We start from the raw sequence: 13,708 nt of genomic DNA on the forward strand, positions 1-13,708 counted from the left end.
CACCTGAATTTACCTGTGAGGGCCTGAGGGGGTGGGTGGCTGGGGAGGAGTGGAAGAGCAATACAAGTTTCACAAGTGATTTCTTTTCCATTCCACATAGTGAAGGATACTGTAGAAGGAAATGGTTGCCCTGAATTATCATTGTTTCTTACAATCATACCACTTTGTCTAGGCTTCATTCATTCAACAAATTTTTACACCTACTCTGAGGCAGACCCTCCTCTGAATGTCTGGGATACATCAGGGAACCTAACAGAGATTGCTGGGGTTGTGAAGCTTTCTAGTGGGAAGAGACTGAAAACAAAAGATAGTTACAATAAATAAGTTATTTAATATGTTACCAAACCAAACCCATTGCAGCTGAGTCTGCTCTGACGCACAGCGACCCTATAGCACAAGGTAGAGCTGTCCCACAGGGTTTCTAAGGAGCGCCTGGTGGATTCGAACTGCTGACCTTCTGGTTAGCAGCTGAGCTGTTAACCACTGCACCACTAGGGGTCTATCTAATATGTTATTTGATATTTATGAAAAAATGAAAATAAAGTTGGAGAAGGAGTGTCAGGGGTGATGAATTGTTTGAAATGTGAATAGGGTGGTCAGTGAAAGCTGCATTGAGAAGGTGATGTTTGAGCCAAGATTGAGGGAAGTGCAGGAGTTATTCCTTCAGATAGATATTTGAGCGAAGAACATTCTGGAAGGAAGGCAAGCTGGGGAAAAGGCTCTGAAGCGGGAGCATGATGGAAATTGCAGGAGTGAGTGCTGCAGAGGGATAACAGGAGGAGACAAGGCCAGGGGGCAGCAGGGTGCTGGGTCCTGGGACCCTTGCAGCACAGTGTCAGGTCCTGTGGCTCGCATGTTGACTGCCATGGGACACCAATGCAGGGCTTTGGGCTGGAGAGTGACCTGGCATGACTAATGTTTTAAGAGAATCACCCCAGCTAATATGTAAAGAACTGTATTGGGCAGGGGAGGAAACAGGGAAATGAGTCGGACATAGTTGCAGTAATTCAACAAGAGATGTTGGTGGTACAGCCCAGGGTGGGAACAGTGGAGAGGAAAATGGCACTTCAAGGGTGGGATCAAAAAGATTTTCTGACAGATTGGATGTGGGGCAAGAAACAGTTTTAATTATCCTGGAATCCAGATTTCTGGGGTCCATGGGATTGGGGTAACCCACCGAGGCTATCATCTATTAGATGTCCTTTTGAAACTTGAGCCATGAAGTAAGTGGTTTCCTAAAAGTCACCTTTGAGTCACACAATGGTCTGCATGAACTAGTAAGAACTTTTTGCCTTGGATGTTGCGCTCTTTTAAAGAATTCAATCAGTTTCAGGAAACAGAGACTCCAAAGGTCAGACTAGAGCTGTCTTTTAGGGTAAATCAGTAATTATTTTAATTGTTCTTCAAGACAATGCTGTATGAAATTCTTCCTGACCATAAATTGTTTCCCAGTTCTGTTCCAGCCTTTTTCCATGGCAATGCTGGTAAGACTGGGTATGACAGTCTTCATAAGGGTCTGGAGGTTTTCTCATCTTTGGAACATTTTTGACTCTCCAATTGAATTGGTACCCCAATTTGAAAATTGTATATTAAAAAAGTCAATCAATTTCTATTCCTGGCTTAATATGATTTTTGTTTTAACAGGGCTTGAGCAGAAGAGAGTACTCTAGGATGAGTTCAAAGTGTTAGGTTGAGCCAATGGGAGGATGAAATTATCTGTGGGTAGATCAAGTATTTTGGAGAGAGATAAGAGTTGTGTTTGACATGTTGAGGTTACAACATCTATTAATTATCCAAGTGGCAATGTGCCTCTGACGTTTAGGAGCAGGGATCTAGGCTGGACATAAACATTTGATGGAGGAGTCAGCACATACAAGACTGTCTGAGGTCATATTAGCCAAATATGACAGAGGATGCCTGGGCCCATTTAAATTTCAGATAAACAATGAATAATTTTTTAGTATAAGTATATTTCATGAAATATTGCTAACCAAATAAGCATTTGGGACCATGCAACTTTTAGGACACACTTATATTATAAAATTATTAGTTGTGTATATAAAATTCAAGTTTAACTGGGAGTTCTGTATTTTTATTTGCTAAATCTGGCAATGCTACCTTGGGAGTGAAAGGAGGGAGAGAAGTCTGAGGATTAAATCTGGGGCTGTAAACAACAGGAGGTTGGGAAGAAGGAAGACTGAGTAACTGTGACAGAAGTGAGGCAGAAAGAAAACATTTCATCAAGCAGAAGGGTGTACTGGAAGCCAAGGATAGAGAGAGCATCAAAAAGGAGGGAGTGAGTAGCTCTGCCTTTAGTGAGACAAGGACTGAGAATTGACCATTGGATTGGCAGTTGCCTCCCAATAGCGTGAGCATTTTCCAAGGCTAGATGCTGAGCGTTTAGAGATTAGTGCTTTTCTTACCACCCAAACCTGTTGCTCTCCAGTTGATTCCAGCTCATAGTGACCCTACAGGACAGAATAGAGCTGCCCCCCACAGTTTCTAAAGCTGTAATCTTTATGGAAGCAGACTACCATATCTTTCTACCACGGAGTGGCTGGAGGGTTCAAACTGCCAACTTTGGGTTAGCAGCTGAGTGCTTTAACCACTGTGCCAAAGCCTGAAATTCAGGCCAATTAGCTCACAAATTGTTGTCAGCTGCCATCCAGTTGCCTCAACTTATGGCGACCCCATGCACAACAGAATGAAACACTGCCTGGTCCTGCACCATCCCCATGATTGGCTGTGGATTGGACCATTGCGATCCGTAGGGTTTTCATTGACTGATTTTTTGGAATTAGATTGACAGGCCTTTCTTCCTAGTCCATCTCGGTCTGGAAGCTCCACTGAAACTTGTTCAGCATCATAACGATACGCAAGCCACCACCGACAGACAGCTAAGCATGAGGTGCATTGGCCAGGAACCACACCTGAGTTTCCTGTGTGGAAGGTGAGAGAATTCCACCACTGAACCACCACTGCCCCCAGTTCACAGGAACTTGGTTTGTAAAAGCATTCCAGATGATTTTCTTTCATCTTTGTGCTCACTTAGAATCTTTTGCCTTTAGGATGCCTTAGAGGAACACAATCAGTGGAGTTTTAAATAAGCTTAGCACCCCTCAAAAGGAGAATCTTGAGTATGAATGCAAAATTTAAGTAGACAAACTCTAACGTGCACTGATTAAAGTAGGGAAGCTGACAGAAAAAGAATTGCAAAGTTACCTGACACACTGAGCCGCATTTCAGAGAAGCTAGTGGTCTTCTTGGAGAATCAGGAAGTTGAGCCTAGCTGGAGACCACAAATATTTAGGAGGCATATGTAGCGGGAAGTGCCCCACTTGCCACAAAATAAACTTATCAGCTTCCCAAAGCTGGAATTTAGAATATCTGAATAGGGAAGCCTACTATAACCCACCTTGCTCAGTAGGCTGGGAAGCCCACTTTGCTATCTCACTCTGGACTCCTGGTTCTGCTGCTGCCGCTACTCTTCCACTGCTTCTTACTGTCTTGCACTATCTCCGGTGTTATAGCTCTCTCTCTCTGTTTCCTGGGTCTAGGGGATTCTGAGCACAGGGACCCTGGGCCCTAAGGACATGCTCCACTCCTGGCTCTTCTTTTTGGTGGTAGTGAGGTCCCCTCTGTCCGCCTCTGGGATGGCTCATTTTAAGTCTAGCGGGATAGCAAAACTGACCAATCCCCTTGTGAGGGTTTCATACACTGTATTTACATGGTTCCATCCCCAAGAGGGTACCATGCACATTTTTTGCGTTATTAGCAAGCTATCCAATCCCCTTGGTGGGCCACAAGCACCTCACTGCAAAGTCCCACCCAGTCATTTTGTTGGAGTTACAAGACCATGGCAAGAAAGGCCATATAAAAGCGATCCATTGCACCTCACTAGGCCTCCCATAAATGCTTGTTGAATGAGTAAATATGAACATAAGTATTTGTGCTTCCTTAAGAGAAACTCAAGGAGGGTCCTTGGTTCCTCTTGAGGGCAGAGAGGAGCTGGACCACAGTGGGGAGCCACCTACTCTGCTGACAGGATGTCTGAGAAGGTGACCAGTGTGCTCCAGGAGACCAGCAACCACCAAGCAAAATAGGTGGTTTAAGTGTCCCAACCAGTTCAGGCTAAGAGAAGTATTCTTTTTCTTTAAGTAAAAATGTTCATCTTAGAATGAAAAGGAAAACGAATGCCTGAACCAACAAAGTATATGAAAGGAGAATAGTCTAGAGAAGTCAAGCAAGCAGGGTGTGAGTAGACGGAGCCCTATGGAGATGGGTCGTTTTCTCAGTGGAGACAAATTCCCCAACTATTCTGGAGTCTGTTCTGTGTTCTGCAGTTACAGAATGAGCAGGCAGATAGATACCTGCTGGCATTATGAAGTTGTTCTATTTAAATTTGGGAGGTGTCTTAGTTATCTAGTGCTGCTCTGACAGAATTACCACAAGTGGGTAGCTTTAACAGGGTAAATTTTTTCTCTCACAGTCTAGGACGCTTGTTGTTGTTAGGTGCCATTGAATAGATTCCGGCTCATAGTGACCGAATGTACAACAGAACAAAACATTGCCAGTCCTGCGCCATCCTCAAAATCCTTGTTATGCTTCAGCCCATTGTTGCAGCCACTGTGTCAATCCATCTTGTTGAGGGTCTTCCTCTTTTTCGGTGACCCTCTACTTTACCAAGCGTGATGTCCTTCTCCAGGGACTGATCCCTCCTAATGTGTTCAAAGTATGTGAGACATAATCTCACCGTCCTTGCCTCTAAGGAGCTTTCTGGTTGTACTTCTTCCAAGGCAGATTTGTTCACTTGGCAATGCGTGGTATGTATATTCAATACTCTTTGCCAACACCACAATCCAAAGGTGTCAATTCTTCTTCGGTCTCCCTTATTCGTCGTCGAGCTTTCACATGCATATGAGCGATTGAAAACACCATGGCTTGAGTCAGACACACCTTAGTCCTCAGAGTGACATCTTTGCTTTTCAACACTTTAAAGAGGACTTTTGCAGCAGATTCGCCCAACACAATGTGTCTTTTGATCTCTTGACTGCTGCTTCCATGGGTGTTGATTGTGGACCCAAGTAAAATTCCTTGACAGCTTCAATCTTCTCACCATTTATCATGATGTTTGTTGCTTATTGGTCCCCTTGTGAGGATTTTTGCTTTCTTTATGTTGAAATATAATCCACACTGAAGGCTGTGGTCTTTAATCTTCATTAGTAAGTGCTTCAAGTCCTCTTCACTTTCAGCAAGCAAGGTTGTGTCATCTGCATATGGTAGGTTGTCAATGAGTCTTCCTCCAATCCTGATGCCCCGTTCTTCTTCATATAGTCCAGATTCTGGGATTGTTTGCTCAGCATACAGATTGAATAGGTATGGTGAAAGGATACAACCCTGACGCACACCTTTCCTGACTTTAAACCATGCAGTATCCTCTTGTTCTGTTCAAATGACTGCCTCTTGGTCTACGTACAGGCTCCTTTTGGGCACAATTAAGCTTTCTGGAATTCCCATTTTTTACAATGTCATCCATAATTTGTTATGATCCACAGAGTCGAATGCCTTTGCATAGTCAATAAAACACATGTAAACATCTTTCTGGTATTCTCTGCTTTCAGCCAGGATCCAGCTGCTACCAGCAATGGTATTCCTGGTTCCATGTCCTCTTCTGAATCTGGCTTAAATTTCTGGCAGTTCCCTGTCAATGTACTGCATAGCCACTTTTGAATGATCTTTAGCAAAAGTTTACTTGCGTATGATATTAATGATATTATTCAATAATTTCTGCATTGGTTTGGATCACCCTTCTTGGGAATAGGGGTAAAAATAGATCTCTTCCAGTCAGTTGGCTAGGTAGCTGTCTTCCAAATTTCTTGGTGTAGACGAGCGAGCACCTACAGCACTGCATTCATTTGTTTAAACATCTCGATTGGTATTCCATCAATTCCTGAAGCCTTGTTTTTTGCCAATGCTTTCAGTGCGGCTTGGACTTCTTCCTTCAGTACCATTGGTTCCTGATCACATGCTATCTCCTGAAATGGTTGAACATCGACCAATTCTTTTTGGTATAGTGACTCTGTGTATTCCTTTTATCTTCTTTTGATGCTTTCTGCATTATCCAATATTTTCCCTGTAGAATCCTTCAGTATTGCAGCTCAAGCATTGAATTTTTTCTTCTGTTTTCTCAGCTTGAAAAATGCTGGGCATGTTCTTTCTCTTTGGTTTTCCATCTTCAGGTGTTTGCACGTGTCATTATAATACTTTGTCTTCTTAACTGTCCTTTGAAACCTTCTGTTCAACTCTTTCACTTCCTAATTTCTTCCTTTTGCTTTAGCTACTCGACATTCAACAGCAAGTTTCAGAGTCTCTTCTGACATCCATTTTGGTCTTTTCTTCCTTTCCTCTTTTTAATGACCCCTTGCTTTCTTCATGTATGATGTCTTTGATGTCATTCCCCAACCCATCTGGTCTTCGGTCATTAGTGTTCAGTGCATCAAGTCCATTCTTGAGATGGTCTCTAGATTCAGGTGGGTTATTATCAAGGCTGTATTTTGGCTCTTGTGGACTTGTTCTAATTTTCTTCAGTTTCAACTTGAACTTGCATATGAGCAATTGATGGTCTGTTCCACAGTCAGCCCCTGACCTTGTTCTGACTGATGATATTTAGCTTTTCCATTGTCTCTTTCCACAGATGTAGTCCATTTTATTCCTGTGTATTCCATCTGGTGAGGTCCATGTGTATAAGTTGCTGTTTATGTTGGTGAAAAAAGATATTTGCAATGAAGAAGGCATTGGTCTTGTAAAATTCTGTCATTCGATCTCCGGCATCATTCCTATCACCAAGGCCATATTTTCCAACTACCTATCCTTCTTCTTTGTTTCCAACGTTTGCATTCCAGTAATTATCAGTGCATCCTGATTGCATGGTCAATCAATTTCGGACTGCGGAAGTTGGTAAAATTCTTCATCTTTGACCTTAGTTGTTGGTATGTAAATTTGAACAATAGTCATATTAACTGGTCTTCCTTGTAGGCGTATGGATTTTATCCTATCACTGACAGCATTGTGCTTCAGGATAGATCTTGAAATGTTCTTTTTTATGATAAATGCAATGTCATTCTTTTCCAAGTTGTCTTTTCCAGCACAGTAGACCATACGATTGTCTGATTCAAAATGGCTAATACTAGTCCATTTCAGCTCACTAATGCCTATGATAATGATGTTTATTCATTCCATTTTTGATGATTTTCAAATTTTCCTAGATTCAGACATCATACATCCCATGTTCTGATTATTAGTGGATATTTACAGCTGTTTCTTTGCATTTTGAGTCATGCCACATCAGCAAATGAAGGCCCTGGAAGCTTGACTCTGTCCACATCATTAAGGTCGACTCTACTTTGAGAAGGCAGCTCTTCCCCAGTTCCCAGTTGTCTTTTGGGTGCCTTCCAACCTGAGAGTCTCATTTTCTGGCACTATAACAGCGATGTTTCATTGCTATTCATAATTTTTTCACTGGATAATTCTTTTCAGAAGTAGACTGCTGGGTCCTTCTTCCTAGTCTGTCTTAGTCTGGAAGCTCAGCTGAAACTTGTCCACCATGGGTGGCCCTGCTGGTATTTGAATACCAGTGGTATGGCTTCCAGCATCACAACATCATATAAACTCCCAAAGTAGGACAAACTTACAGTCATGTGGGGGCTAAAAGACTGAATTCAGGGTGCCAGCTTGAGGAAAGCTTTCTCTCTCTGTTAGCTCTGGTGGAAGGTCCTTGTCATTGATCTTCCTCTGTTCTAGGAGCTTCTCAGATGCAGGGACCCCAGGTCCAAAGGATGCACTCTACTCCTGGCTCTGCTTTCTTGATGATATAAGGTCCACCTGTCTCTCTGCTTGCTTCTCTCTTTTATATCTCAAAGGAAATTAACTTACAATGCAACCCAATCTTGTAGATTGAATGCTGCCTCATTAACATAACGGACACTAATCCCACCTCATTAACATCATAGAGGCAGGATTTTACAACACATAGGAAAATCACATCAGATGACAAAATGGTGGACAATCTCACAATATTGGGAAACATGGCCTAGCCAAGTTGACACATATTTTTGGGGAACACAATTCAATCCATGACAGAGGGTAAATATTAAAAAAAAAAAAAAGTAACTGTGTCTTCAGCTAAGAGAAAAGGGTTGGAGATACAATCTTCAAATCCCTTTCTTTTAATTTATAGTTGGAGTGAAATAATTACAATAAAAATGATTTTAAGATTGATCTGTAAGATTATCTGTGGATTCTTTGGGAACCATTGAGGTCTAAGAAAGGAAGATGCTAACTGCACTGTGAATACCTGATGTTTTGTTTTATTGAGTAATCCTATTTGTAAAATAAAACTGGAATTGGATATGGCATGTCAGCTGTCAATGCTGTTGTGCATATTAATATGATATGCTATGTCAAACCGTGGAGCTTTCTGACCTTGACAACATGCAAACTCCCTGTGCAAGAAGGTTCTGAAGAAGTGCTACAGAGGCAAGTACAGCTAACCCTCATTTAACAGCACAGGGGATGAGAAGCTCCAGTAAAATGAATGCTCCCAATATCTGAACCTTGCATCTTTCAAGAAAAAATGTTTTTCGAATTCTAATAACTTTGATGGAAACATTTAGACATTAGAGCACATACTTGCCTGTTTTCTTAACTGGAATACTCGGAACACAATTTCTCCTTTTTCTTGTTGGTTGACTATACCTCATCATTATGAATCAAACTCAGAGAATTGTAGTATAAAAAGGGACCTGAGAGATCAGCTAGTTCCATTTCTTCTTTTCTAGAAGTACAAATGGAGGCCCAACAGGAGCTGTATTAGTTTCCTATGCCTACTGCAGCAAGGTCACAAACTTGGACGGCTTCAAACAACAAAAGTTTCTTGTCTCAGAGTTCTGGAGGCCAGGAGTCCAAAATTAAGGTGTCAGCTGGGCCATTCTCCCTGTGAAGTCTCTAGAAAAGAATCCTTCCTTGTCTCTACAGCTGCTGGTAGCCCCAGGTGTTCCTTGGCTCACAGAGGCTTCGTACAAATTCCTGCTATTGTCTTCACATGGGCATCTTCCCTCTGAGTCTGTGTGTCTCTTCTCCTCTTATAAGCACACCAACCATAGTGAACTAGGACCCACTCTACTCCAATGTGATCTCATGGTAGGTTAAGTAATTATATCTGCAAAGACCTATTTCCAAAAAAGATCATATTCTGAGGTTCCAGGACAAGCATGAATTTTGGGGGCACAGTGAAGAATTGATGCCTTTGAATCATGGTGTTGGTGAAGAATATCGAATAAACCATGGACTGCCAGAAGAACGAACAAATCTGTCCTGGAAGAAGTACAGCCAGAATGCTCCTTAGAAGCAAGGATGGCAAGACTTCATCTCAGGTACTCTGGACATGTTATCAGGAGGGACCAGTCCCTGAAGAACATCACGCTTGCTAAAGTGAGGGTCAGCAAAAAAGGGGAAGACCCTCAAAGAGATGGATTGACACAGTGGCTGCAACAGTGGGCTCAAACATAGTGAAGATTTTAAGGATGGCGCAGGACCGGGCAGTGTTTCATTCTGTTGTGCACGGTGTCGCTTTGAGTCAGAAGCGACTGAAGGTACCTAACAACAACAATTATTCAACCCAGTATAGGAGTCGAGTGGAGAGTGGGGACATCCCACTAGTTGGAAGGGAGCTGGGCAAGATCCCATAACTTTAATTCCTGCTCCAGGGCTCTGAACGCCACGTCATAGGCCTCATGCCAATTCCAGACTTTGGAAGATGCCGTAAATGTAGTTTCCCTTTGCAAAATGGGCTCAGACCATTCTGTTTCTGAGTAGCTTTTATGCTTTCTTCTGTCTTTGTTCTCACCTGTTATTTGTAGCGCACTCTCTGTGGCGTTTCTGTGTTGTCTGCTTCTCAATATCACTCTATTCTCAGTTGGGGCTTCTAATCTGCTATAAAATATGTAGTTTTTCTCCTGGGAGCCCTGCGTCAGTTTCAGGCCTGGTTCCTCTCAGATTGTGAACTCCTTCTCTGGGCTGGTGGGTCCCAGGGATGGGACTGCTTCCTTTCCTCTCAGTGCTGCCTCCCATACCTTCCCCTTCGGTATTGTTCCTCTCATGGGACTGGTGGTCAAGTGGGAACAGCCTTCTGTTTCCCCTTTCCTTGTTGCCACTGCAAATAAGGACATGTTGTTGCTGTTATTAGCTGCCTTCTTGTCAGCCCCTACTCATGATGACCCCATGCACAACAGAATGAAATGCTGCCAGGTCCTGTGCTATCCCCATACTGATTGTGGATTGGTCTGTTGTGATCCATTGGGTTTTCATTGGCTGATTTTTGGAAGTAGATCTCCAGGCCTTTCTTCCTACTCCCTCTTAGTCTGGAAGCTCTGCTGCAACCTGTTAAGCATCACAGCAACATGTAAGCCGCCGCTGACAGATAGGCGGTAGCTGCACATGAAGAGCACTGGCTGGGAATTGCACCCAGGTTTCCTGCAGGGAAGGCGAGGAGTCTCCCACTGAGCCACCACTGCCTTCACAAATAAGGACCTGGGCCTCTTTAAGTTTTAAAGTGACCATGAGGGACTGGGGAAACAAACAGGAGAAAGTTTGTAATGTTTGCAGACTTTTATAAAATTCTAGTAGTCAAGATTCCCAGACAATAGTTCCAGACTTACTGGTACAAAGAAGTCTGTGAAAGTGTGTTAGGCTCTTCAAGTTGGAAGGAAAAAACACACCTGGGCTGACCTCACCTGCTGGAGGCTTAACGCAGGGTTACCTGGTGAGCAGAGCCGTGAGCCATTGGGACCTGAGCGCCTTTAGTATTGGGGTGAACAGTAGTGTTTGTAAAGATCTAGAAAACGGACCCATCTCAGTTCTGGATTCCACAGTCCTACCTTTTGGTGTTTCAGGGTCATACTTCTGGGATAGGATTTATTGGAACACTTCTGTTATGGATTGAATTGTGTCCCTCCTTTTCCCGTGAAAGTATTATGGAAGTTCTCACTACTGTACCTGTGAATGTGACCCTGTCGGGAAACAAGGTTTTTCTTTTGTTATGTTAATTAGGTCAGACTGGAGTAGGGTGGGTCCTAAACCTAATCTCTTCTGAGTGGTGTCTTACAAAAAGAGCAGAACAGACCCATAGAGGGAGAAGGGTCACTTGAAGACCTGACTACAAGCCGAGGAATGCTCAGACCTAACAGAACCTGGGAGAGATGAGGAAGGGTCTTCTCCTGGAATGGACAGAGGTTGACCCTGCAGACACCCTGAATTTAAACTCCTGGCCTCCAAAACTGTGAGACAATTCCTGTTCTTTAAAGCCATACATGTGTGGTATTTTTATTATGGCAGCATTAGGAAACTGAGATAGGAGCCAAGATGTCAGTCACAGCTGGGTGCTGGGCAGTGGAAGGCATTGTTAGGACTGCTGGTTGAACTGATCCATGCATGGAAGCCACTAGAGGGTTGAGGAATGAAGCTACGAAGCTAGGGTGCTAGAGAGGCCAGCATGGGTATTAACATCACTGAGCACTACTGGGAGAAGAGGAAACCTTTGATTCAGGGCTGATGGTGAAACAGGATCTTGAGGTTCTGTACATTCATGGGGGTGCAGGAGAAACCATGGGCTCTGGTGTAGAACAGGCCTACATCTGAGGGCTGGATCTGCCACTGGCTGGCTCCATGCCTGAGGCCTCAGCAACCCTGGGAGGAAAGAAGCCCTGTTCCTACCTAAGAGGAGACGTTCTCTCCAGGGCCTGAGCTGGCTCTTCAAAACCCAAAACCTTTCCTAGCTCTTTTGATACTGCTACTTATTTATTTAGATTGGGAGGTTACTTGCCTGGCAGCGACAGCAGGCCTAACCGTTCCATTTTCCCCATAGTGACAGTAAAGTCCTGGCAGGGTAAGAAGGGCTAAGTGGCTCTTTGCCCGGGAAAGAAGGCTTGACTCAATCCCAATCCTTGAAGCCTTAGGTGTTGCAGGAGACCCTCAGTTTTCAGGGCTGGACCAATGCCAGTGGGTCTTTAGGTCATGCTTGTCAGCTCTGCAGTTGCCACCTCCGCCCGCACCCCCAACAGCCACTATGCTGCTCTTCTTGGAGTTCCTGGGTAGTGCAAATAGTTAAAGTGCTCAGCTGCTAACCAAGAGGCTGGAGGCCACTTAGAAGAAAGGTCTAGCAATCTGCTTCTGAAAAATCAGCCATTGAAAATCCTATGGAGTGCTCGCTTCGGCAGCACATATACTAAAATTGGAACGATACAGAGAAGATTAGCATGGCCCCTGCGCAAGGATGACACGCAAATTCGTGAAGCGTTCCATATTTTTCTAATCTTTTTCGTTTAAATATTTTAAGGATCTTTTTCTTCTTTATAGGAAAAATGCTTTCTGAAAGCAGTTCATTTTTGAAGGGTATGATGCTCGGAAGCATTTTCTGTGCCTTGATCACTATGCTAGGCCACATTAGGATTGGTCATGAAAATAGAATGCACCACCATGAGCATCATCACCTACAAGCTCCTAACAAAGAAGATATCTTGAAAATTTCAGATGATGAACGCATGGAGCTCAGTAAGAGCTTTCGGGTGTACTGTGTCACCCTTGTAAAACCCAAAGACGTTGAGTCTTTGGGCTGCAGTGAAGCAGACTTGGACTAAACACTGTGACAAAGCAGAGTTCTTCAGTTCTGAAAATGTTAAAGTGTTTGAATCAATTAATATGGAAACAGATGACATGTGGATAATGAGAAAAGCTTACGAATATGCCTTTGATAAATATAAAGACCAATACAACTGGTTCTTCCTTGCACGCCCCACTACGTTTGCCATTATTGAAAACTTAAAGTATTTTTTGTTAAAAAAGGATCCATCACAGCCCTTCTACCTAGGCCACACTATAAAATCTGGTGACCTTGAATATGTGAGTGTGGAAGGAGGAATTGTCTTAAGCATAGGATCCATGAAAAGACTAAACAGCCTTCTCGGTATCCCTAAGAAGTATCCTGAACAGGGAGGGATGATTTGGAAGCTATCTGAAGATAAGCAGCTAGCAGTCTGCCTGAAATATGCTGGAGTGTTTGCAGAAAATGCAGAAGATTCTGAAGGAAAAGATGTATTTAATACCAATTCTGTTGGGCTTTTTATTAAAGAGGCAATGACTAATCAACCCCAGCAGGTAGTAGAAGGCTGTTGTTCAGATATGGCTGTTACTTTTAATGGACTGACCCCTAATCAGATGCATGTGATGATGTATGGGGTATACCGTCTTAGGGCATTTGGGCATATTTGCAATGATGCATTGGTTTTCTTACCTCCAAATGGTTCTGACAATGACTGAGAACTGGAATGAGCATATGTACACTGTATAGGACATGAGTTGTCATTATTTGTGGTAACAACTACATATCCAACACAGTGGTGTGTCTCTTCTTTTCCTCTTTCTGTTTAAAAGTTGTGTTTTTTGTTTTTTTTTTTTGGTAACACTGGTATAATTACACATTAAAATTTAGTAGTAGATTTTTAAATGGGGTGGTATTGTTTTCCTCAAAAATACAAATGTGTTGGAAAGAAATGTTTTAAGAGTAGTAATTTTGCAGGTAAAGGGTATAGTTGTAAACACTGTATGTGGTAAATTCTAAATTATGAATATTAAAAAATCTAGTGCGGTGCATATT

General features: G+C 42.9%; 1 protein-coding gene and 1 non-coding gene across 2 annotated transcripts; both read left to right on the forward strand.

The window, feature by feature from the left end:
• Positions 1 to 12,256: 12,256 nt before the first annotated feature.
• LOC111753135 (U6 spliceosomal RNA) lies at positions 12,257 to 12,363 on the forward strand. The gene has a single exon (XR_002787986.1). It is a non-coding gene; the product is annotated as a U6 spliceosomal RNA (small nuclear RNA).
• LOC100657957 (C1GALT1-specific chaperone 1-like) lies at positions 12,263 to 13,417 on the forward strand. Its single transcript, XM_010598853.3, is given in 2 exon segments — positions 12,263 to 12,656; positions 12,658 to 13,417. Coding segments are annotated over 2 exon segments (954 nt in total). The 5' UTR covers positions 12,263 to 12,416; the 3' UTR covers positions 13,372 to 13,417.
• The last annotated feature ends 291 nt before the right edge of the window (positions 13,418 to 13,708 follow it).

Source organism: Loxodonta africana, chromosome 1 (assembly GCF_030014295.1).
Source record: "Loxodonta africana isolate mLoxAfr1 chromosome 1, mLoxAfr1.hap2, whole genome shotgun sequence".
NCBI lineage: Eukaryota > Metazoa > Chordata > Mammalia > Proboscidea > Elephantidae > Loxodonta > Loxodonta africana.